At 19.7% G+C, this 24,302-nt stretch overlaps 4 protein-coding genes across 4 annotated transcripts; 1 reads left to right on the forward strand and 3 right to left on the reverse strand.

The window, feature by feature from the left end:
• Nucleotides 1-419: 419 nt before the first annotated feature.
• Nucleotides 420-13,214, forward strand: PVVCY_0802920 (conserved Plasmodium protein, unknown function; the record flags this gene model as incomplete). The annotated part of the gene is made up of 3 exons (XM_008627092.2): nucleotides 420-558; nucleotides 837-13,015; nucleotides 13,134-13,214. 3 exons carry the CDS (start codon nucleotides 420-422, stop codon nucleotides 13,212-13,214), a joined length of 12,399 nt encoding a protein of 4,132 aa, XP_008625314.2.
• A 3,265-nt stretch (nucleotides 13,215-16,479) lies between these two features.
• On the reverse strand, nucleotides 16,480-17,730 carry PVVCY_0802930 (conserved Plasmodium protein, unknown function; the record flags this gene model as incomplete). The annotated part of the gene is made up of 1 exon (XM_008627093.2): nucleotides 16,480-17,730. One exon carries the CDS (start codon nucleotides 17,728-17,730, stop codon nucleotides 16,480-16,482), a length of 1,251 nt encoding a protein of 416 aa, XP_008625315.2.
• A 1,516-nt stretch (nucleotides 17,731-19,246) lies between these two features.
• On the reverse strand, nucleotides 19,247-19,938 carry PVVCY_0802940 (NifU-like protein, putative; the record flags this gene model as incomplete). The annotated part of the gene is made up of 2 exons (XM_008627094.2): nucleotides 19,247-19,395; nucleotides 19,512-19,938. 2 exons carry the CDS (start codon nucleotides 19,936-19,938, stop codon nucleotides 19,247-19,249), a joined length of 576 nt encoding a protein of 191 aa, XP_008625316.2.
• A 977-nt stretch (nucleotides 19,939-20,915) lies between these two features.
• Nucleotides 20,916-23,318, reverse strand: PVVCY_0802950 (elongation factor Tu, putative; the record flags this gene model as incomplete). Its single annotated transcript, XM_008627095.2, has 1 exon — nucleotides 20,916-23,318. One exon carries the CDS (start codon nucleotides 23,316-23,318, stop codon nucleotides 20,916-20,918), a length of 2,403 nt encoding a protein of 800 aa, XP_008625317.2.
• Between the last annotated feature and the right edge of the window lie 984 nt (nucleotides 23,319-24,302).

Raw genomic sequence — 24,302 nt, forward strand, 5'->3', positions numbered from 1 at the left:
TATCTCTTAAATAATTTTTATATTCATGTTGTTTTTGTATGTATTGAAGATTTTCTTGTTTTTTATATGAAAAATAATAAACTTATATATTTTATTATTAATTACTGTATGTGTAATATACATATTACACCTTGTTTTATTGTTTTTCCGATCATTTCCAATATGTGGGCCTTTTAAATACCTTTAAAAAAAACGAAGAACAGAATATAAACAAAATAAATTGACTATGATGTGAACACCAGTGAAATATAAGTTATACAAAATAATGACATAAAGAATAGGAACAGAAATAGCTATAACACTAATAAAACAAAAGGCGTGCATGTATATATAGATATATATATTATATGCATAAATTGAAGTTTACACAATATTTTTAACTTATAAAAATTATAATGTTATAACTTATTAAAGATAGAATGGGAAATTGTGTATCATATTCTTCTCATTTTGATGTTTATAAAACTAATAAAAATGAATATTATGAAAATTTAATATGTAATTTTATTAAGGGGGATAAACATAGCCTTGTCCAGAAGGCTTTTATTATATATGAATGTAAGTGAAAAAATGCATAAACAATATTATGAAATAGTAAATATGTTGCAACATCATTTGTTTGATCTATGAGTATATATGTGGTGTTAATATATAAATATGCTTATATTAGTTATTGTTTATTACGGAAAAATGTGTGACTGTAAATAATGTATTTGTGCTTGTGTTGATATTTTTATATATTTCAGTACCCTCTATGAATATTAGAAGGCATGTTTTTGTGTTTATTTCTTTATACACAGATATTTATACATTCTTTTTCATTTTCAATTTTGTAGTTTTACGGAAAAGATCAGAAAATAAAGATGAATACTTATATTATATCACCAACAACACTCAGAGAAAAAAAGTAAAAAGCGCATTAGTGAATTTAGGTGAAGATAAGGATATAGATATTTTTAATTTTTTATTAAAGTTATATAAAAAAATGAACAATGATTATTACAAAAATATTAACGATTTTAATTATACAAATTATTATAATATGTTTCTTCATGAAAATTCAAAATTTTCAAAATTTCCAGAGCAAATTAATATAATACAAAAAATATATAATTTTATAAGAATAAAATATATTTTAGAAAATATATGCTTACATGTTTATTTTGAAAAATATGGAAGATACAATAAATCCTATGAAATAAACAACAATTTTGAAAATAAAATATTAAATAATAATGGATTAGTAAAAGATAATGATAAATCACTTGAATTATTAAACTCAAAGAAAAATACAATGAATATTATGTCTACGGAAAGAAGGAAAATGATTAAATCAATAAGAAGCAATTTTAAAAAAATTGAGAATATATCTACAAATAATATACAACAACCAATTGTATTTGATAGATTTAAAATGTCAAATGAAATATGTTTATATATTTTGAATAATAATTATAAAATAAAATGTATTTTATACAATATATTTATTGTTTTATATTTTCTAAATAAATATTGTAATATGTTTACTATAGATGATGATACAAAAAATATATTAAAAGGTGAAGTAAAAGAGGAAATAAAAAATGAGGGATCAAAAAACAAATGTTTAAATAAAGATAAAATAATATACACATTAGAACATGCAAATGTGTATATGAGTTATTTGTTTATTTCTTTATGTCTATGTTTTGATAAAAAATTTGAAGAAGATATATTATTTAATCATAATATTAATTTAAATCAGAAGAATTTATCTTTTTCTAAATGTATTAGTGAATTTTTAGATTTATGTAGAATTTCTTGTAATAAATCAAATAAATTTTCTTCTTATGAAATTAAAAAAAAAGAAAAAAATATATATCAGTGTTCTTTAAAATCAATTCAAAATGTGGGAATCAATGATAGCTTAATAAATTCATATTTTATATGTCAAAATAAATTTATAAAAAGTATTATAAATATTGGAAACAGTAATTATTTTATAAATGATAGTATGATAGTATTTTGTTTTATTCTTTTTGGTAATATAAATTATATAAGTGCGAATGCAAATGGTAAAAAAAGAAATGGTAACCATTATAATCCCAAATTAATTTCGAAACTTAATAGTAATGATATGATTGGAAGTGAAAATATTATTAGGAAAAAAAAAAAGAGAAAAAGAATATTAAAAAAATGGTGGAACAAATTTCTACGAAATAAAGATTCGATACGCAATAAAAATTACAAGAACAGTGATGGAAATAATTCAATAAATGATGATATTATTAATAGGATGTATAATGTTGATTTTAATTTAAATAACATAGGATTATTCAAAATAAATTTATATAATTTAAATGTAGAAAGTATGCAAAATGGTGATAAACATATTGAAAATAGTATTGAATTATATACTATTCAAAAACAAAAAGACGGTAGTCATGCTTATGTAAAAAAAGAAATTGATAACAAAAATGATAATCAATTATTACAAAATGTTAAAAATAATAGTGTAGATATAACAAATGTTTTGCGAACGATGAGAAACAAAGAAATGTGTTATATTTTCCCTGTAAATTGTTGTGAAAATTTATATGATAAAATTAAAAAAAAAAACAACAGAAAATATGGAACAACTACAACGAGTATGAATGAGAATTTTGTAGAAAAAGAAAATAAAGAAAGACTTATAAAAATGAAAGATGTAGATAGCGAATTTAAAAATGAAAGTGAGTATTCAAATCAAATAAAAATAAATTATGCTAAAAACCAGAAAAATGAACCCACAAATTATATAAATGAGGAAAATGGTGATAATAATGTAAAAAATGTTAACACAAAAAATTATTCTCTTAAAAAAGAAAAAAATAAAATAAGAGAGCCATTTTTTATACATATATATGACACATTTGTTTCTTTTGAAATGGAACAACTTATTTTAAAATATAAAAACTTTTGTGATAAAGATGAAGAAATAGTTAAGACTAAGCCCCCAAAATATAAACAAGTACACAAGCATGGAAAAATTAATAGTGCACTTTATGGGGATGATAAAATATATGAACAGAAAAATATAAAAAAAAATATAGACAACTATGATAATATAAATTTAAAAAAAGAGAATAAAGAATATTATAAGAATAAAAAGTGTGTTAATAACAAACTTCACAATAATATTTTAAGAGAAATTGAAGCAAAATTTAAAGATGATATAATCGCAAAAAATATATTCAAAAAGTATAACAAAACATCCAATGAGTCTGATGTTGATTTATTTATAAATAAAATGTATAATATAATAAAAAAAAACAGCCATAAAATTGATAATGAAAATAGTGATGAAAATAAATGTTTACCATTTATGAAAAAAGTTGAATCGCTTAAGAATGAACAAAAAGAAAAAAACTATAATAATATAAAAAAAAATGAGAAAAGAGAAAAATCAAATGATGAGCAAAAGAGATTAGATAATGAAGAAAAAAAAAGCAATAACAATAATAAAAAAGAATATCATTTAAATAATGAATTAAAAGATATAGAACGTGATGAAAATAAAATAAACAATAACAAAGATAATATTGATACTTTAAAAATATTTATTCAACATAAGTCAATTGATAATATATCTTATTTTGTAAATAATTCAGATATTGAAATAACTTTTGATTTGTTTAAATTATGTAAAATAGAAAAGAGAAAAAAACTAATTTTTAGTACATATGTAAACAGTGAACAATCCGACAGAAATAACATAGACAAAGTTAATTATAAAATTACATTGGATAAAAATGACAAATTAAAATATATGATTGATTTATTATTTTTACATTTAAACTATAATAGATTATATTATATATATATTCCTAATAGATTATTAAATGTAAGTGATACCAAAATTGAAAATAATTTCTTTCTAAATTTAATTTTATGTAACGATGATATTATTATAGAAAATTTATGTATTACACCAGCTAGCGCTAACACAAAAATTCCAATTGATAAATATATTTGTTCAATATATTTTGATAAAAACTGTTTTATTAAGATAGTTTTATTTATGTTAGTTAATTTAATAAAAATATACAACAATATAAAAAAGGCACAATATTACTTTGAGGAAAAATGCAATGAATTTATAGCAAATTTTTATGATTATTTTAACACAAAAATAAATAAATTAAACTACAATTTTTATAAGAAAAAAAAAAAGAAAAAGTTATTTATTAAAAATGTTTTTTTTAAGAAAAAGCATAACGTAAAGAAATCAGATCATCAAATTACATCAAACAATGGTTTATGTGTGTCTTTAAAGCGTTATTCAAAATCCAGTGATAAATACATAAGTACAGAAGAAGATAATAATGTAGATAAAAAGTCGATAATAATTAATGTATCATCCACTTTAAATTCAGATAATTGTACAAATAATATGAATAACACAAATAATGTTCATAGTAATAATAATGATGAGCATTCTAATAACTTTAACTGTTATTTGAATCAAATAAATAATGAAAAATTTTTTGATATTGGATATAAATACAAAAATATATATATAAAAGTAATTGATATAAAATTATATGAATGTATTGTAGAATATATAGATTATATAAGAGAAAATAACAGTTATTATTATTTGTGTCCATATATAGTTGTTAAAAAGTTTAAGGGAGTTTGCTTTTTGTTTATACCGGTGTGCAAAAACTTTTATTTAATCTTTAATCTCTTCTTTTTCCATTTTCTTAACTGTTCAAATTTTTTTAATTTTAAAAGATGTTTTAATATGAGTATTAACAATGAAGATAACACAAAAGTAAATTTCATCCTTCCGAGTACGAACAATTTTTTGCATATTAACAATTTGATAAAAATATTAGGTATTTACAAAATAGACAGAAATATATATGTAAAATATATACCACTATATAAAGAAGTGATACAAACAAATAATAATAATCCAGTTCGATATTATAAATGGAAAAAAAAGCAAATTATTATTGATATTCGAAATTCTTTTTCTTCGCCATATTTTATTCATACCAAAAGTTTTGTCAACTTTATTGAAAATACCAATTTAAACGTAACTTTAAAAAGATTATATTTAAATAAAGACGATACATTTTATTTTAAAATAGATAAAAAAAACAGTTTTTCTGGTGATATATATTCAAATGGAAATAATATTGTTTTTATGTTTAACTATTATTTTCATATATATACATATCATAATGATGAAAAATATATCGCTTCAAATAAAGAATTATTTAGGTATAATAAATACATTATTGTTCCATATTTTAACGATATATATATACATTCAGAAAATTTACTTAAGTATGTAAAAATTGTCAAATATTTTGAATCAAAAAGAAATGAATTGCGTGATAAGACAAATGTTAATGACGACTCTAAAGAAAGACGCAATAATAGTTGTATCAGTATTGGTGATGTAATTAAAGAAGATAAAGCTGTAATATTCAGAACATTTTATATCCAAAATTTGTATGAAACATGTGATGACTTATTTATAAATTATTTTTATTTATTATTAAATAATTTAGTTATAGAATTAGTGAATGAAATGAAATTAAATAATTTTTTGAGCATATTAAATGTTTTACAATTATTAAAGAAATATAATATGAGCATTGACATGTATTTTTGGACTTTATATGATAATTATATAAATGTCTACAATAAATATTGTGCCCATGCTCAATTAGTTAAATTGTTTAATAATACCAATCCAAATGAAGTACATAATTTTGATTTTTTAAAAAATATTAATTATAATTATTGTAATAAGAAAAAGTTTTATATAAAAAGGATAGTAATATTTTCAGCTTGTATATTGATATCTTCTATTTGTAAACATATCATACAATTTTTTGTGTCTAATTTCAACTTTAACTATGAAATAGTATTTAGTACAATTTGCTTATTCTTATTCACAGATCATAATAATAGAAGAAATTTAAATGATGATCATATGTATTTAAATATTCAGAAATCGATATATTTTAATATATTTTTTTCCCTTAGTTATGTTTTACAATATATTCCTTTAAATGTTCAATATTTAAATTTATATAAAATTATAAACAAGGTTAAAAAATACAAAACAATTTTAGCTATATGCTTAAATTATATATGTGAAACAAAATTGCCATTTTATGTCTTTTGGCAACATCACTATATACCAATAAGGTTGTTAAAAAACTTTTTTTCATTCAACAAAAAAATGAACATGATTTGTAGAGAGAATTACGAACTAAACAACATAGTAGATGATAATAGATTTGAAGAAAGTTATTATAGTGAAAGAGATTTTAAAATTAATAAAAAGGAAAATATGAAATGGGTTAATGAAAAATATGGTTATAATGTTCCAAATAACTATTCAAATTTGTTCAAAAATAAAAAAATGGTAAAGAATGCAATATATAACCATTTTCAGGGTGAAAGTGGAAAAAATAAATATTGGAATATTATATATTATATTATTAAAATGAATTTTAATTCAAATTTAAATACATTTGAATTTTGTGATTTTAAAAATGCCCACAATAATATACTAAATTATTTTACAAACATAAATATACAGGCTCTTCAGTTAACTAATAACAATGATGATATTTTTCAGTTAATTTATTTACACTTTGTTAACTTTATATCAATGTGTTGGAATGAAGATAGTGTATTAAATGATAATATGGCTAGTTCAGAAAAAGTTACCCCAAATGAAATGACAAAGAATAACGCTGTAAATAATGTACTAAGTATATCTGCAAAAACGAGTGAATATTTTAAAATGAATAACACATTGATGAAATATTGTAGTGGGCTTAATTTAAATGCGCACTTTTTGTTTGCAAATGAGTGCAATTTTATAGACAATATTGTATTTAATGTTTTGTTAGAAATATTAGAAACATATTATGCCCATTTATTAGATATTTTACCGATATTTAAAAAAAAACACTTTAAAATGTTACCATATGATCTTAAAATATATTTAATAAATATATTTTTTTATATATTCATTGCTACAGATAAATATAAAATACATGATATAAACAATGACAAAATTTCAAAAATACATAAGCATGACTTTATGAAACAAAAATACAACATGCTGCAATTTGATAAAAATAGTGATATTTTAAACAAATCAAAATTAAACGATTTTTTTGTAGAAAATGAGCAATATATTTCACCTCGAAATTATTTTGAAATTTTAAAAAATAAAAATGATGAATATGGAATAAATAGTTATAATAATAAAGACAATATTCATGAATACTGTAATTTTGGTGAAACAGGAAATGAAATAGAATTTGAAAGCGAAAATAAAATTCATACTGAATGGGAAATTGAAACACAATCAGGAAGTGAAACATATTTAGAAACAAAAAATAATAAAAACTTAAAAGAAGATATAATTGATAAAAATGAAATGTCTACACCAAATAAATATAAGCAAAATATTAAAATTGTTTTATTAGATAATGATTACAATATTTATATAATTGAATTTTTCTTTAAACTTATTTTAAGAATCATTCCTTTTTTTAAATTGAAAGATAAACATAAAGACCAAAATGTTATGCTTAAATCAACGATTATTTATAATATAAAAATTATATTGGCTTCTTTAACATCTTTTAAAAACATTATATTATCGATGAAAAATAATTTTTATATGTTTATTTATCATTTTTTCATAAAAGGTTATATATCATTAATTTTATTAAATGTAAATACTGCTATCAAAAATTTCAAGAAAGTTTTTGCCCTTATAATATTTTTTTTCGGGAATCCTATAGACTCTATAAATACACACCCATTTCTAATATATGTTACGTATATTTTATATGTATTAACAATATTATCCAAATTAAATCTTACAAATTTTTTTGAAGATGTCCATAAAAATGAAACAGAAATATTTAGTGAAGATATTCTTAAAAAGGTATTCCCATGTGATAGTTATTCTGCTGATAATAATAGCACGGGTTGTGATAATACTAAACGTGAAAATATGAATCATACTAGTATCGATAATAATAGCTATCAAAATGACAAGACAAAAGAAAACGATATAGACATCAGTGGAACACAAAATGTAGGTGACAATAATAATTATGAAAATCTCGAAAGTAGTAAGAAAAAGAAAATTAAAAAAAAATATACTGATGATAAAAAATATATTAACAATGTATGGATGAAACAAAAATATGAAATATGGATGTATTTGGAAATTATTCGTACAATTAAAAGGAATCATATCAAATTTAACAATAATATATACTTAGTACCTTTAAATTACTTTTTTATAAATTTGAAAAAAAAATTGAAGAAATATTTAGACGAAAAAGAAAATCATATATTCGATAAAGCATGTAATAATGATGATAAAGTAAAAGATAATAATTTAAAAAAATCTGTAGATCCCAATACAATTAAAAAAAAAAAAAATGATGATAAATATGCCACAAAGGAAATTAGTATAAATAATAGAATAAAGGATAAAAACATGCTTATAAATATCAATAATAATTTCATAGCACTATATCCAAACTGTGAAAATGTAAACGTTCCTAAATTATATATTAAGGGTGAGATTAACAAATCAGTCCCATCAATGGAAAACATAGACAATTTTGAAAAAGACATAACATATTATAATAAAAAAGTGGATAAAGAAACGAAAAGCACAGACCAAATTAAATATCAACATGAAGATGAAAATATTTGTAAAGAACAAAAAGGGCAAAAAAGGGGTATATCTACATCTACAAATTTGAATAATTCTGTAAAAAATGATAATGTAAAATATAAATACAATAAAATATTATATGGAAGTGTTGATAAAAAGGATATATGTAATATATTATTATATAACATAATTTATATAAACAAAATGAATAGAAAAATAAATAATTGTAAATTTGCATGCTTTAATTTTAAATATTATACATATAACAAAATAATATCTGATTATAATAATTATTACAATAAAGTTATATTGAAAAGTTTTAAGAACAAGTTATGCGAAAATTATTATGCATACACTTTTGGAAATAATGAAAATGGGACACTTGCTATTGGAAAACCATCCTACTTAAAGTTATCACCAACTATTGGTGAAATGGGGTATGAAGAAAATAAGACAAGTATTAAAAAAGGAACAGATTTTTGGTTTACAAATAGTTTGCAATTCTTATCAATGAAAATAAAAAAAATATGTATGAATGGAAATATGATTTCAATAATTGATGATAAACACAATTTATATATTTGTGGAAAAAATAGCCTTATTGAAACAAAAAATGAGTTATATATTAAAGATAAAAATATGAAATTAAAAGATAAAAATGCGAATTTGTTAAAAAATGATGCTATAGAAAAAATTTCATTTGACAAATTCTTCACAAATTTAAAATTAAAAAAAATTAAAAAGCAAAAAAGTAATTTACTTGATTATAATAGTTCATCAGGTGATAGTGATGATTTGTTATTAGAAGATTCTTCAATAAAATGTGGAACAACAGTTTGTGTAAATCCAAAATGTTATTGTGACGAATTAAAGGCCTATTATGAAAATACAAAACATAAAAACAGTAAATATAAATGTACTTATTGTGCATCTTTATATGATGGGTATAATAATTTAAGTTCATGTGATAGTGATATATGTTCATCCTATGATAGCGGCAATAGTGATTCTACATATATTAAAGTTGATAATTTAGATGAAATAAATAAAAATGTCAACATAAATCTTTTATTAAACAATAATAAAGATAAATCATTTTTTGTAAAAAAAAAAAATGATATTTTAAAAAAAGTCTCAATAGATGATTTTAATATATATAATACAATATTGTACTCTTCATCATATGCAAACCAATATTTAGCATATGTTTTACCTGATCAGAAATATTCCAAAAAATTCATGAAAAAGTATTTTAATAAAATTTCCATCAAAAACTACAAACAACGAGTATGTAGTAAATTAGAATCGAAAACAGCCGAAAGCATAGATAACCCAAATTATAATAATAAACATAATGAATACAAGAAAAATATTAAAGAAAGTTATAATAAAAATTCATCATTAAAAAAAGGAAAATGTAAAAAAGTTACAATAGACAATAATATTAATAATAATAAATTCATTTATAATTTTATACACGATATAAAAACGAGAATAAAATTTGTTGACATTTACAATGGTTCCGATTTTGTTATATCCATAAATAATTTTGGACATGTTTATTCATGGGGAAATAATAAATATGGATGTTTAGGTACTGGTGATAATATTAATAGATATGCTCCAACATTAATTAATCCTGGGCATTTCTTTTTATATGATTTTGAAAAATTGCAAATACATACCAATTACAAAACAGAAGTAAAAGTTAAAAATCATGAAGAAGTTAATAACAAATGTTCTGATAATATCTTATATAATTCTCTAATTCTAGAAACGATAAAAAAATACATCTATAATAAAAATAAAGATTCAATGAATAATTTAAAATCACCTAATGAAAAATCGAATAAATCTGAAGAAAAGTCTATGAATTCAAATAATTTTGTAAACACTAATAAATATAAAGATGAAGATTTGCTTACTTTAAAAACAAACAATCTTTATTCTTCAAATCATATGTTTAATTTTAAGAATCTAGAAGTTAAAAATGTTGTTATAAGTGTGCATAAAATTTACGTCCCTATTAGTTCGATTTTTTGTGGTGACAATCATGTTTGTGCATTTTCTAATGGATCTATATTTATGTGGGGAGAGCAAAAATTAGGTCAAACATCTATTCCTTTTGAAAATATTTATTTTGATTGTTTTAATAAATCTGATATTTTAGATAGTGAAACAAATGATAATTATAAACAAAATATCAGCGACAAAAGGAATACCAAAATAAATAAAACACAAAGAGATACAATATCATCATTTTCAAGTTCGTCCGAAAATTCTAGTATAACAGATAAAAATAAATATCTTAAAAATTCATTTACTAAAAACATTGTATTTAAAAAAAAAACATTAAGTTCTAATGTTGATAATCCGATACATAACGTTTTTAGTTTAACAAATAATGAAGTATTTCTCAACAACAATAAAATACATTTATCTTCCAATTTAAATTCAATGAATAGCATAAAAAGACCAAAACATAACAACAATTTAGTTCTCTACCCAATTCAAGTATGCTTATTTAATTTGTCTTATAGAGTGAAAAAAGTGGAAAGAAATTCAAACAGCAAACTTTCTAACAAGGATACCATTAAGAACAAAAATGATCTTCAAAAATTAATAGACTCAAATCATAATTTGAAAGATTTTGAAAATTATGATAGTAATAATAATATTGATAAGACCATGAAAAAAAAAATGGAAAATGTAGATATGGAAAACACGAATGTAAAAAAAACTAGTTATATTAGAATATATGATTACTTAGAAACATTTATAAAGGCAGAAATTGTGAATATATATATGAACCTTTTTAGAAATGATATAAATATATATACAAACATTCCTAACAATAGTAACATAAATCCATATATTTATGGAATGAAATTTTATGATTACAATTTTTACGATAACAATTATACGAATGTTCAAGATTATTATGATATAAAAGTAAATAAAAAAAAGTATAAGAGTAATAATAATTTATATTCATCAAGTGAAAATGATAAGCATAAGGACTCAAATCGCAAATTAATTGATGGAGCAAAAAATGAATCTTTAAATCATGAAAAGAATGGTGATATACTTAATGCATCTGACCCCAATAAATTCATCAAATTAATGAAAGAAGATGAAATGATTGATCCACAAATTTATGAATACATTGAAAAGGAAGAAACCGTATGTATTAATATAAAATTAATAATTTTTTTATTTCTTTTTATAAAAAAAAAATACATGATAATTTTCTTGAACACTATTTTAATGGTATCAAATGTATCTTGTGGTGAAGCAAACACTGTGATAACATGCTTTAAGAAAAGCATTTATGATAAATATTATCAATATATAATGAAAAATATTACTTGTATAGACAATTACAAACATTTGGAAAGTGAAAAATTGAAATCAAAAACGAATACAAATTTTCCGGAACATTCCACTTCATTAAGCGAAACATCTGATAATATTTATAGAAATGATATATTTGACATTAAAAATTACACAGGAGCGATTATAGGATGGGGAGATAAATCCTTTGATGAATTTAAAGTTATGAATTCTACTTATTCATGCTCTGATACATCATGTTTATACCGCATGATAGAAGAAATATTAGCACATTATATGTGCATCTATGTTTGTGGTAGAGACACAAACAATAACTTATGTTTAAATAATATAAATGATAGTATATATACGTTCACTCAGATTAGTAATAACTTTTTCAATTACAATTTTAATAATTTTTTATGCATGTACAAGTATAATTATTATCTTTATTACATACACCAAAACAATGTTCACATTAATCATAATAATGATGTTGCCTATATACACAACAATCCCCTTACGTCGTATAAAAATAAATTTAACATATTTGTAACTCGAGATAGTAATAATGGAAGTGAAGAAAATATACGGGATCAAAATAATTTCACAAATAAATTTATAATAATAAAAAAAATTGTTTGTAGTAATATTGTAACCTGCCTACTTGATATACACAATAATATTTATATAGCTGGAGACTTGAAATATTATTTTCCGAATTATTTTCATCATATAGCATATGGATTATCACCATTTGTTAAAATAAATCTAAATAACCCCAAAACTATAAAAAATATATCTATTAGCCAAAATAATATTTTTTTGATATATGATGACCACTCTGTAAAAATATTAGGTTATAATAATTATATTGATTTCTTTAAACATCATCATCCTATATTTTTTACAAATAAGCACAACCAAAAACATTCATATAAAAGTTTAACTATACAAAATTTTGATTTTTTAGTAAAAGATGTAAGTATCCTTATGTATTTTAAGCTTACATTTGTATATCTTAATGATTATACATATCGTGTTATATGCTTTAAAAATATACACATAACCATTATGCATATTTTTATTTTTATAATAGGTACAAACTGGAAGCAATTGCACTGTTTTTATTATGAAAAGAAAAAAAGGGAAGAAAAATCAAAAGAAATTAAGCATTTAAAACTTTCATGTATTTATATGTTTTTTCTAAAACTATATTATTTTTGTTTTACATATATGCCCTTTTTATATTATTTTATTAAGTTTCTTGTTTTATATTGTATTGGTATTAATGTTTATTTAGGAAAAAGTGTTGTTTTATTGTGAAAAATAAAAGTGTATTTTTCATACATAAATATAACAATTTATAGTTTGAGTTTTAAAAGGTTTATGTTTTTTAGTTATGAAAAAAATTGCTTATTGTTTTTAAACATAAAATATAACTTATATATATATTTTTATAAATAAAACAATTTACTCTAAATTTATTTTCAACCTCGTTAGTTTATATAATACAATTTCTCACTTTATTACAATGGTAATGAAATTGAAACAAATATCATGAAAAAAATATAATTTATTGAAAGTTTAATGTGTTACACAATACTAATATAATATAAGAAAAGTTAGACAATATAACTTTCTTCAAAAAAAATAAGACACGAATAGGTCATCAAATTACAAATATCTTTTCAAAAGAAAAGAAAGTATAATGGATAATTAAAGTTTGTAGAATATATAGATATTTTTTTATCGTATCATTTAAAAAAAGGTTTAATTTAAGTAAAATATAATAGGTTTATATTGTGTATAACATATTGCCAATTTGTTATAATGCATAATGTTCATTATTAATTTGTTGAAATACCCCAATTTATTATATTCAATAGATTATGTCTATGCAAAGTATTATTTTTATATTCATACGATATGAGAAAACGCAATTTTTAATGGTGACATAATATTTTTTTATAAAGCGTTATAGTATTTGCTTAGAACATAAACTCAATTAAGAAATCATAATGTCACCGTTGTTTATTATTACATTTTACTATATAGATTTATGATATTATTGTTGTATAAACATAATTATAAATGTTTTTTGATTCATTAAATGCACATTGAAAAAAAGGTTATATGGTGTTATTATATCACTAGACAAAAAATGCGTAGTTCATAAGAATTCTATAGTTATATATTCATATGTAGGTTATATAATATTTATATATTTTTTGTAATTATTAGATTTTATAAAATATATGTTTGGTTATTTGAAATATTACAAAATATAAGGTTTTAAACACTACGCAGTATAATTTTTTTTATTAAATATAGTCTTAAAGTAACCTCCTAAGTATGGAGAGAGGCTATATTTTTGTTTATACGTAATTCTTAATAGGAATGCATATTTTTAAACAGAATGGGTTAATTATATAAAAATAGCATGCAGTTATAAAGTATCAAATAACTTCATTAAATAAATCAACAATGCCTATTAATACATAATATAGAAGCGTTAATAATATATATTATATCGTTTTAATAGAAATGAAAATAATGAATAACCTTTAAAGTCTCAAAACAATATTACAATATCTCTAAATGTTTTCAAAAATAAAGGTTAAAATATATTGTTCACAAATAGTAAATAAAAAAATAATTTGATAAGATCTTAGTAAAACTTATATGTAATGTCTAATTACAACCATTTCTTAATATATAAATAGTAGAATACTATAAAAAATATGTCATATAATTTATCAAGTACAAATTTTTTATAATAAAATTATATATTTGTCTAATGTTTAATAAAATGTGTATTTTATATATTTTAATATATAATTAAATAAAATAGAAAAAGTAAATTAAAACATATAATTATATAAAAAATACGAAATAAATCTATTTATTTATTACTTAAATATTTTTAAAATAAATTAAGAAATAAAATAATTAATTAATATAATATGTAATAATTAAATTATAAATAATATATTTTAAATTAATTAAAATATTAAATAAATAAATATAATATATTAAATAAAATAAATATAATATATAAATAAAATAAATATATATATTTAAATAAAATTAATATAATAAATAATAACTTAATATAATTAAATACAATATAAATAAATAAGTAATAATATAATATATTTAATAAATATAATAATTTAATATAAATATATTTTTTTATAAAATTATATTTAAATAATTATATTAAAATATTAATTTTTTATAAATAATAAATTAAATAATATATATATTTATATAATAATATTAATTTAAATATTTAATTTTAATTATTTATAATATATTACCGTTTATATAATTTAAAATATAATTATTAAAGATTTTAATATAAAAAATAATAATTAAATTTAATTAAATGCCTATAAATAATTAACAAATAAATATATATTAATTTAATAAATATTTAATTATTAATATTATATTTAAATAATTAATTTAATATATTAAATTACATAAATAAATTAAAATATTATTAATTTAATTAATAATTATATTAATTATATATTTAATTATATTATAAATATGTATACTTTAATAAATAAAATAATTAAATGTATTAATTTATATCAAAAAATATAGTTTTTAATTAATTTATTAATAATTATAATAATAAAACATATTATTTTTTAATTAATTATTAAATTATTTTATTATTTAGTATATTATATTATTATTTATTAATAATTAAATTATTTAATATATTTTTATTATTAATTAAATATTTATAATTATATTTAATATTAATTTTATAATTTTATTTTAATTTAATTAAATATTTAAATTATTATAATTAAATTTTATAATAATATATTTTTAGTATATATTTATTTTTAATTTAATTTTATTATTTTATACTGGAATAAAAATAATAATTTAATAGACATATAATAAATAACAATTAATTAATTATAAATATAATTTTTTATTTAAGAAGAGAATTTTATGAATATATATTTTTAATTCATTAATATTTAATTTTATAATGGTTTAATATTCACATTTTATAAAATACTTTTTTGGTAATAATTAAAATGTATAAAAAATAAGAATGATGTATATTTCAATTATGATGTGTTTATTTTAAAAATGTAAGCATTAAATGATTTGTTTTAATTTATTTCAATCATGACAAATATATTTCATAGGACATTGCTAATTAAAAAATATACATCTGATTAAATAATATAGACCTCAATATAATGATTTATAGGCATTATTCTGATTTTTCACTTAATAAAACATTCCTTGTTTTGTAAATATGGATAGAATCCTATTTACTTACCCTAATGAATACACTATTTTAGATTCAAAATATTTTTTATATTATATTCTATTATTTATTACTTTCATTTTAAGTTTTGTATAGTTCATCATATTAATATACTATTATTAAATATTTCATATATCCTTTAAGATATGTCCTTTTCTATTCCATGTTTAAACGAATTTCTTAATAGATAATTAAATGTTCTTGTTTTCCTCAACAAACTCAGTATGTTATCAGAATTTTCAAGGGGGACATTTTTAAGTTCTATTGTAAAATTTGATATTTTGTCTTTTTTTTTTGCATTTATAGCATTATTGATATGCCCACTTTTCAAGTTTGTGTTGTTACCTTTTCTTTTTATACTATATTTATATTTAATTGGTTTCTTATAATGATTTACAGAGTCAACTATATTTATTTTTTTACTTTGTGAATTTTCACATCTTAGAAATGAATCACTTCGTAGGCACACGTCCTTATTAACACAATTATTTTGTCTTTTGCCTTTTTTTTTAGTTTCATAATTCGAATTATAATTTTTGTTTTTATTAGATGTATTTACTGATCGGTACGATTGTTTTATAGAATGATTCTCTTCCTTTTCTCTGTATTCATCTTTTATATCATCAAAATTATTAATTAGTAACTTGGCCTCTTTATCTCTATTATATTCATTGTGCTCAAATTTAATATGTTTCATAGATTCTATGAGTAATGAAATATCTTTCATGTTGTTCAACATAAAGTTAATATTTTCACTAATTTCGAAGCATCCAATAAGAGCATACATATCCTTAAAAATACATCGAATTTTTTGTTTTAATTTTTGAAGCAACTCATCATAATAATGAACTTTCTTAAGGAGTTCATCATTTTCAAACATAATTTGGACATTTTTCATTTTTTCTTTTTTCATATCCAAATAATATTTATTTTTATATATTTGCTCTAATTGGAAGTTATCCTTTTGAATGTTTTCTAGATTATTTAACTTTTTTTCAAATTTGTTTGTCACATAAATTATATGTCTTTTTAGGTTATTTATTATTTCATCCTTTTCTCCAGATAACTGTTTTTTTCCATCTTTTACGAAATCAGGTTTATCTATGTCTTTATTCTTATAATTTTTAGAATATGTTTTGTTATGCATATCATCCATTATATTGTCATCAATGTTATCCGATTCATAACATTTCTTATCAAAAGAAAGTTTAAATAATCCCTTATTTTTTTCTTCAAAACAATCTGTAATATTATTCTTAAAATTAAACACAAACTCCGAGCTATTATATGATTCATTAGATATATAACCTCCGTCTTCCGACTTATTTATAGAATTCTTTTTTTCGATTAATGGGCCATCATGGTTTATAAGTGTTCGATTTTTGCTCATAGTTACAATAAAAAAAAAAACAACAAAATAATTTTAAAATCACAAAATTATATTATACACGATTAGACATAAAACAAAAGTACAGTTTCTTTCTATCTAAGGTTAATATTTATAAACCTTAATTAAGCATATTAAAAAAATTTAGGATATATGATTGTTTATGTTTTTTACCAATGATCATATTTTCAAACGTACACAATTATTTTATACATATTTTAATGTGTAAATATAAGCATAATATACAAAATAGTGTAAATTTTATTGATTATTTGTAGACTGTTTTATATATATTAATGGATAGTAACCTAATAATAAGTCTTAATTACATAGTTAATATATATAGACTTCGAATGTATTTATAAATGATAGTTATATTTTATCATTTTATATTAATACATAATATAAAACCTTTAGCAATGACATTTTGATAAAACGTTATACAATTTTCTTAATTTTTATTGATAACACTTTGAAATATATACATTAAGAAAAGAAAAATATAATATTTAAATTTATGCTTACGATAATTTTAAGAGCAACATTCATTATATAGCTAGATTTTACAAACAGATTTAATGCATATCGTTTTTAATTTATGATTTTCACTATTGTTTACAATAATTAAAAAGGGTACCTAAAATATTTATACACTATATTATGCAATACCTCATAAATGGAGGTATAGAATTATAAAACAGAAATAAATATAAAAATAAAGAGTTATTTAATTATTTTATGAGATATACAATATATTTTTCTTACAACATAAAAAATGGTATATTTAAAAGTAAAAAATAAAAAAGACATGTTAATAATATTACCTTACAATAAATTTGTGAAATATTGTGTGTGTATAAAAAATTATACATTTTTTTTAAATAAGTTTGATTTAAATTATCATTAAGAATAGTTATAAGTATAAAATGTGTCATATATAAATAAAGTAGTATGATTATATTTAAAAAAGGAAAACAGAAACAAATGTATAGATAATAGAAAACAAAAAAAAATATAAAAAAACATCTAATTATAAATATCATGTAACTTTAGTGTATGCATAATAATGGGAATTTTTGTATTATAGTAAAAATATCTAGTTATAAATTTTTCTACATTGATTCAAATATTGTTAAACTCATTATGAAGGTTAATGTTTTATTCAATTTGGAAAGCATTTGCTCATTTTTTTTGAAACTAATATTAATAGATTAAATTATATTTTTCCCCTTTCCTAGAGAAAACATATATGCATTGAATTGTCAACGAACACGTTTTCTTCATAATATATTTACTAAAACATCATGTGAAATACAGAATTAAGAAATAATTACATATATTTGAATGCTCATCTTTATAAAGTTTTATATTCCTAATATTGTATATTAACATTTTATATTTATGTCTTTTAAATATAAATGTTGTATAATAATATGTGTAGCAATATATACAAGTTCCTTATATGGGATACTAGTTCTTCAAAGTTAAGTATGAACTATATAATTTTTTAAAGCAGAAATTAAAGAATAATTCCATCTTTTGATATATTTTTAATTTCTTTAATTTCAGAAATATAATATGTCAACATATTTTTTATCATATATTGTAGCGTTACTTCACTTTGTGAACATCCAACGCAAGCTCCTTGTAGTTGTACATAAACTATGCCTAAATAATTTTAAGTTAAAAATAATTTATTAGTAAAACATAAATATATAAATATATAAACATGATAAAATAATAAATATATCGTGCATAAGCAAATTGTGTATTTGCTATCGTACCGGTATCCATGTCAAAACAGACAAATTTTATATCTCCCCCATCATTTACTACAATTGGACGAACTCTTTTTTCTATTAACAATTTTATACTACTTATAATTTCCATAATTTCTTCATTTTCATTATATTTGGTTTCATTTTTTATTTTTTGTAATATAGGAAGTATATTTCCTTCGTTGGATATTGAATTATCTGAATGTTTTTGAAATGTCTCAATATAATTATTTATTTCATTTATATAATTAATATAATCCAAATTGTTTGATGTACTAAAATACATCGAATTGATTTCTTTTCTTAGAAAAGATTTATTTAAAAAATTTACATAATTGTAAAAATATAAATTATTTTTTTTATATATATGAATTGGTCCTTTGCATTTTAACCATAGCCTTCCATGAAAGCATTTATTTTTTAAGTGAATCATTTTTCAGTAACATGATAAAAATATATATAACAAGGGAATTATTATGAACAAGCATATTTGTCTTAAAAATATTTTGTTTTCCAATTTTATTTTTTATTTAATTTAAAATATTAACAAAATTTTTTAACATTCGAATTCGGAAGTATAATGGTGAAATAATTCCGGATTTTTGGAAATTTTGTTTATTATTATTTCATTTAATAAAGTATAATAAAATTTAATACATTGTGGATTTATTCAACAAAAATAAGATATAATTAATTACATATAATAGTTAAAGTATAATTTTTTTTATATAAAAATATTCCATTTTAACACGCATAAAACGACATCCTTACACTATTATGTTTCCTTACACGCCCAGTCATGTTGACCTACCCCCAAATGAATGGGATAAACTAATTAATCAGAGAATATATGAACTTAAAAGGGAGTATGACATACATGAAAAGGTATATTTTATAGTGTTATAGAAAAAATAAAACAATAATTTTGCCTTTATAACATATATTCATATTAATATAAAATACTAAGAGAATTTTATAAATACACACCCAAAAAAAAATACTACATGTGTACATTATAAATTTAATTTAAAATATATTATTATTTGGTAAATAAAAGTATTAAGAGAGTTGTAAATAAGTATATATAAATATATATTTATTTATAGTTGCTAATATTTTAAAAACAAACCAAATTAAAAATGTAATATAAAACGAAAAGAGTCTGAATGTTGCTATTACAAATGAAATTTCCCATGTACATGTTTATTTATGGATATACCATTAACACGATACATTAATATGTTTTCCATTTCTTTTAAAATTAACTTGGTTATTTTATTTTGTATACACAACATAGATGAAGCGATTTGACAACAAAAAGGAAAACGGAATTGATAAGAAAATAACAAGCTATTATGAGCTTGGTATGTTATTTATGTAAAAATTATACAAAAAAAATATGTTTAAAATTTATTTCAATACTAAACCACTAGCAACAATTTTATTTTCTTCAGATAAAATAAAACGAGATAAAGGAGATATTGAAAATGACAAAAAATCATAAGCATTAAAAAAAAGGCCATCTGAAGTGATAAAATATTGTAGTTCATTTCTAAAATACTGTGTACATATTGATGTATTGTTATTAATTTGTATTTCAACGATTCCTATATCATAACTACGTAAACAGCATTTTTTATTTTCTGTTTTTTCATAAAAAATAGTATTTTTTTTTTTCTTATAATTTTTTAAGTCACCAATTTGTGTAGAAATTTGTTCATTACAATCTAATTTTAACTTACTATTTGGTATGGTATAACTATTTGATGAATCTTTAGTTTTATAAACATAGTAGACATTTTTTATTGTTACACTGTGAGAATAATTCAAGGAATAAAACAAATAATTTCTTCCTATTATTAAAGGAATTTTTATATCATTCATTTTTATTAAAGCTTTTAATTTATTATAAGTAAAAATATTATTTATAGTATATGGATAATTCATTTCAATATCTGTTGTCGTATTACTAGCTAACAAAGAGCCATTCATTACTTTATTTTCATCAATTTTTATAAGGACGTTATCTACAATATCATCATTTATATTGACACGTTCATTAACTGTGCAATTTTTTGCCATTTCAGATAAAATTTTAATAAAATTTAAAAAATTATTTTGAAAAGAAGCATTTGTATTATGTACATTTTTTTCTTTCCCTTCAGTTTGTCCATTTAAAGTGATTGTAGAATTAGGTAAGTCTAATGAAATGTTTTCCATAAAATTAAAATCTTTCATACTTAATAAATAATCACATAAATCATTTATATTAATATATTTAAAAAGACTATTTTTTTTTTCAATATTTTTAATAATAATTTTTTCTTTAAATGGTAAGATTGTATAATTATTTTTTATTTTTAAAAATCCATTTAATATTTTAATACTCGCTTTTATCATATTATTTGATTCTGTATAATCTTGAATAATTCCTAAAAATGTGTTATTATTTTCATTTAGCGATTTTTTAACTGGATTTAAAGATATTTCCGATTTTTCCTTTCTATGGTTATAAAAAATATTATTTGCAAAAAGGAATGCATTAAGGTTATCCATTTTGGTATTACCATCATTATGAATAAAATTGTAGTAACGCATTTGTTGACATGTTTTGGGATTAGACAATTGTTCGTGACACACTTTTAACAAAAACATATCTCTTTTTAAATTTATAAATTTAATTACATCATATAAAGAATAATTTTTGTTAAATAATGGTATATTACTTTTTTCAAATTTTACAATATTTTCATTTTTATATGCAGAAATAGGTATAAAAATTAAATTTCTTTCAAAAAATTTGGTTTTACTAATCATATTTTGTGAACACTTTTCTTGTAAATAAAAATTGTTTTCACAAACAAATTCATATATGCTATCATTTTTTGGACAATCAAAATATGTCTTAATTGTTTTGCATATATCATTAAAAACTTTTTCATCATAATCAAATAAATCTATTTTATTTATTACTATAATAATGTTTGAAATGCCAACAGATTTTAATATAGACACATTTCTGTATGTTTCATCATTTTTTTTATTATAAATATTATTTGCATCAACTACTAATATAGCACAATCTGCAAAAAAACTACAAGCATGTAAATTATTTACTAGTTCACTATGCCCTGGAGTATCAAAAATGTTAACTTTACGAAAGCATACTATATCTTTATGTATAACATTTCTTTTATATAAATCTTCAAATATCTTTTTATCAATATAAATATTTTCACATGATTTTTTGGTATTCATTACATCACAAAAAGATTGACTAATATCATTGTTAGTATAAAATATGTAAAATTGTTTTCTTTTATTAAAAAGGGTTATATTTCTTTCTCTTTCATCTTCTTCTTCATCTAATATGTAGGTATACTTGGAACTTTCTCTAATTTGTTCATATTTTTTTAGCATTTGATCATTTACATAATTTAAATTATATAGCAATGCACCTATTAATGTCGATTTCCCTGCATCGATATGACCCAACACAAGAATGTTCAAAGTATCAAGCATTATATATTTCAAATCTTTTTCTTTTTTTTCATCTTGATCAGGTTTAATCACAATGTTTACCTCGTTTTTATTGCTTGATTTTTCTTTCTTTTTTGTACTTTTTACAGGAATACTATTGTTTTGATTTTTGGATTTATTATCATTTTTATTTTTATCCTTTACATTATTTACATTTTCTTTGTGTCCATATTCTGCATAATTTTCGTCGTCATAATATTCATAGTCATCTTCATAATCGTCTTCGTAATCGTCGTCATACAAAAGTTTTCTTCCTCCCTTTCTATTACTCATTGTTTGGTTTATGTCTTTTTTTTACGTATAAAAATGTATGTAAGTTTATGAATATACTAAAAAAAATATTCAAAACTGTATTAATTACTATACAACTACAGGAAAAGTTTTAAAAAAGAAACCATATATTATACAGGAATAAATAATATGCCCATTATATAATGAAAATTGAAAGATCGTTTTTTTTCGCAACAATTTAAATGGAAAATAAAATAAATTTCATGAATATTATTTCAAGTCATGATGGTGAAATTTATTGTCTTACAATTTTCATTTGTAAAACATTAGAAACAAAATGGCATACGGAAAATATACATAATTTATGTCATTTTGTGTTTTTTTAAATTATTTTTCATAATATAATGGATACATGGCTTGTTTGTGGACATATATTTTGTTCTTTATACTTTGCAATATTTTTAAAGGCAAATTATTGTGAATTTCAGATTGAAATTACATTATTATTTTTGCTTTAAAAGTAAAGGAAAGAATGAAAAATGAATTATGTTCGAAATTGTATATGTAAATATAAATTTCGTCTTTTTTTTTAATCATACAAATAAATGTTATATTCTTTACTATATCGTATTTATATAAAATGTGGATATATTATTTGCAAAATCGACGTTGTTTTAATTTTTATATATTTTATACATTTAAAATATTTTTTTAAAAATTTCTCACCAATTTTATTTTATGTATATTATATAAATACATATATGATATACTTTATATATTAGGTTCCTTTTCAATATTTGTATGTTTATATAATATTGTAAAATAACAACAAATTGAATATATGTATTTTTTTTTTTAATTGGTGGCTGTTGAGAAATAGCCTTTTTTTATTACCCATAACCGGAAAATAATTTGGTATTATTTTTTAATATATATATTACATACCTATATATTTATTTATTTTATAAAAAAAATATATATTTGTTATTTTTCATGTTTTGAAAGTAAAAGTAAAATGAATTAAAA

Source organism: Plasmodium vinckei (genome assembly GCF_900681995.1).
Source record: "Plasmodium vinckei vinckei genome assembly, chromosome: PVVCY_08".
Lineage (NCBI taxonomy): Eukaryota > Apicomplexa > Aconoidasida > Haemosporida > Plasmodiidae > Plasmodium > Plasmodium vinckei.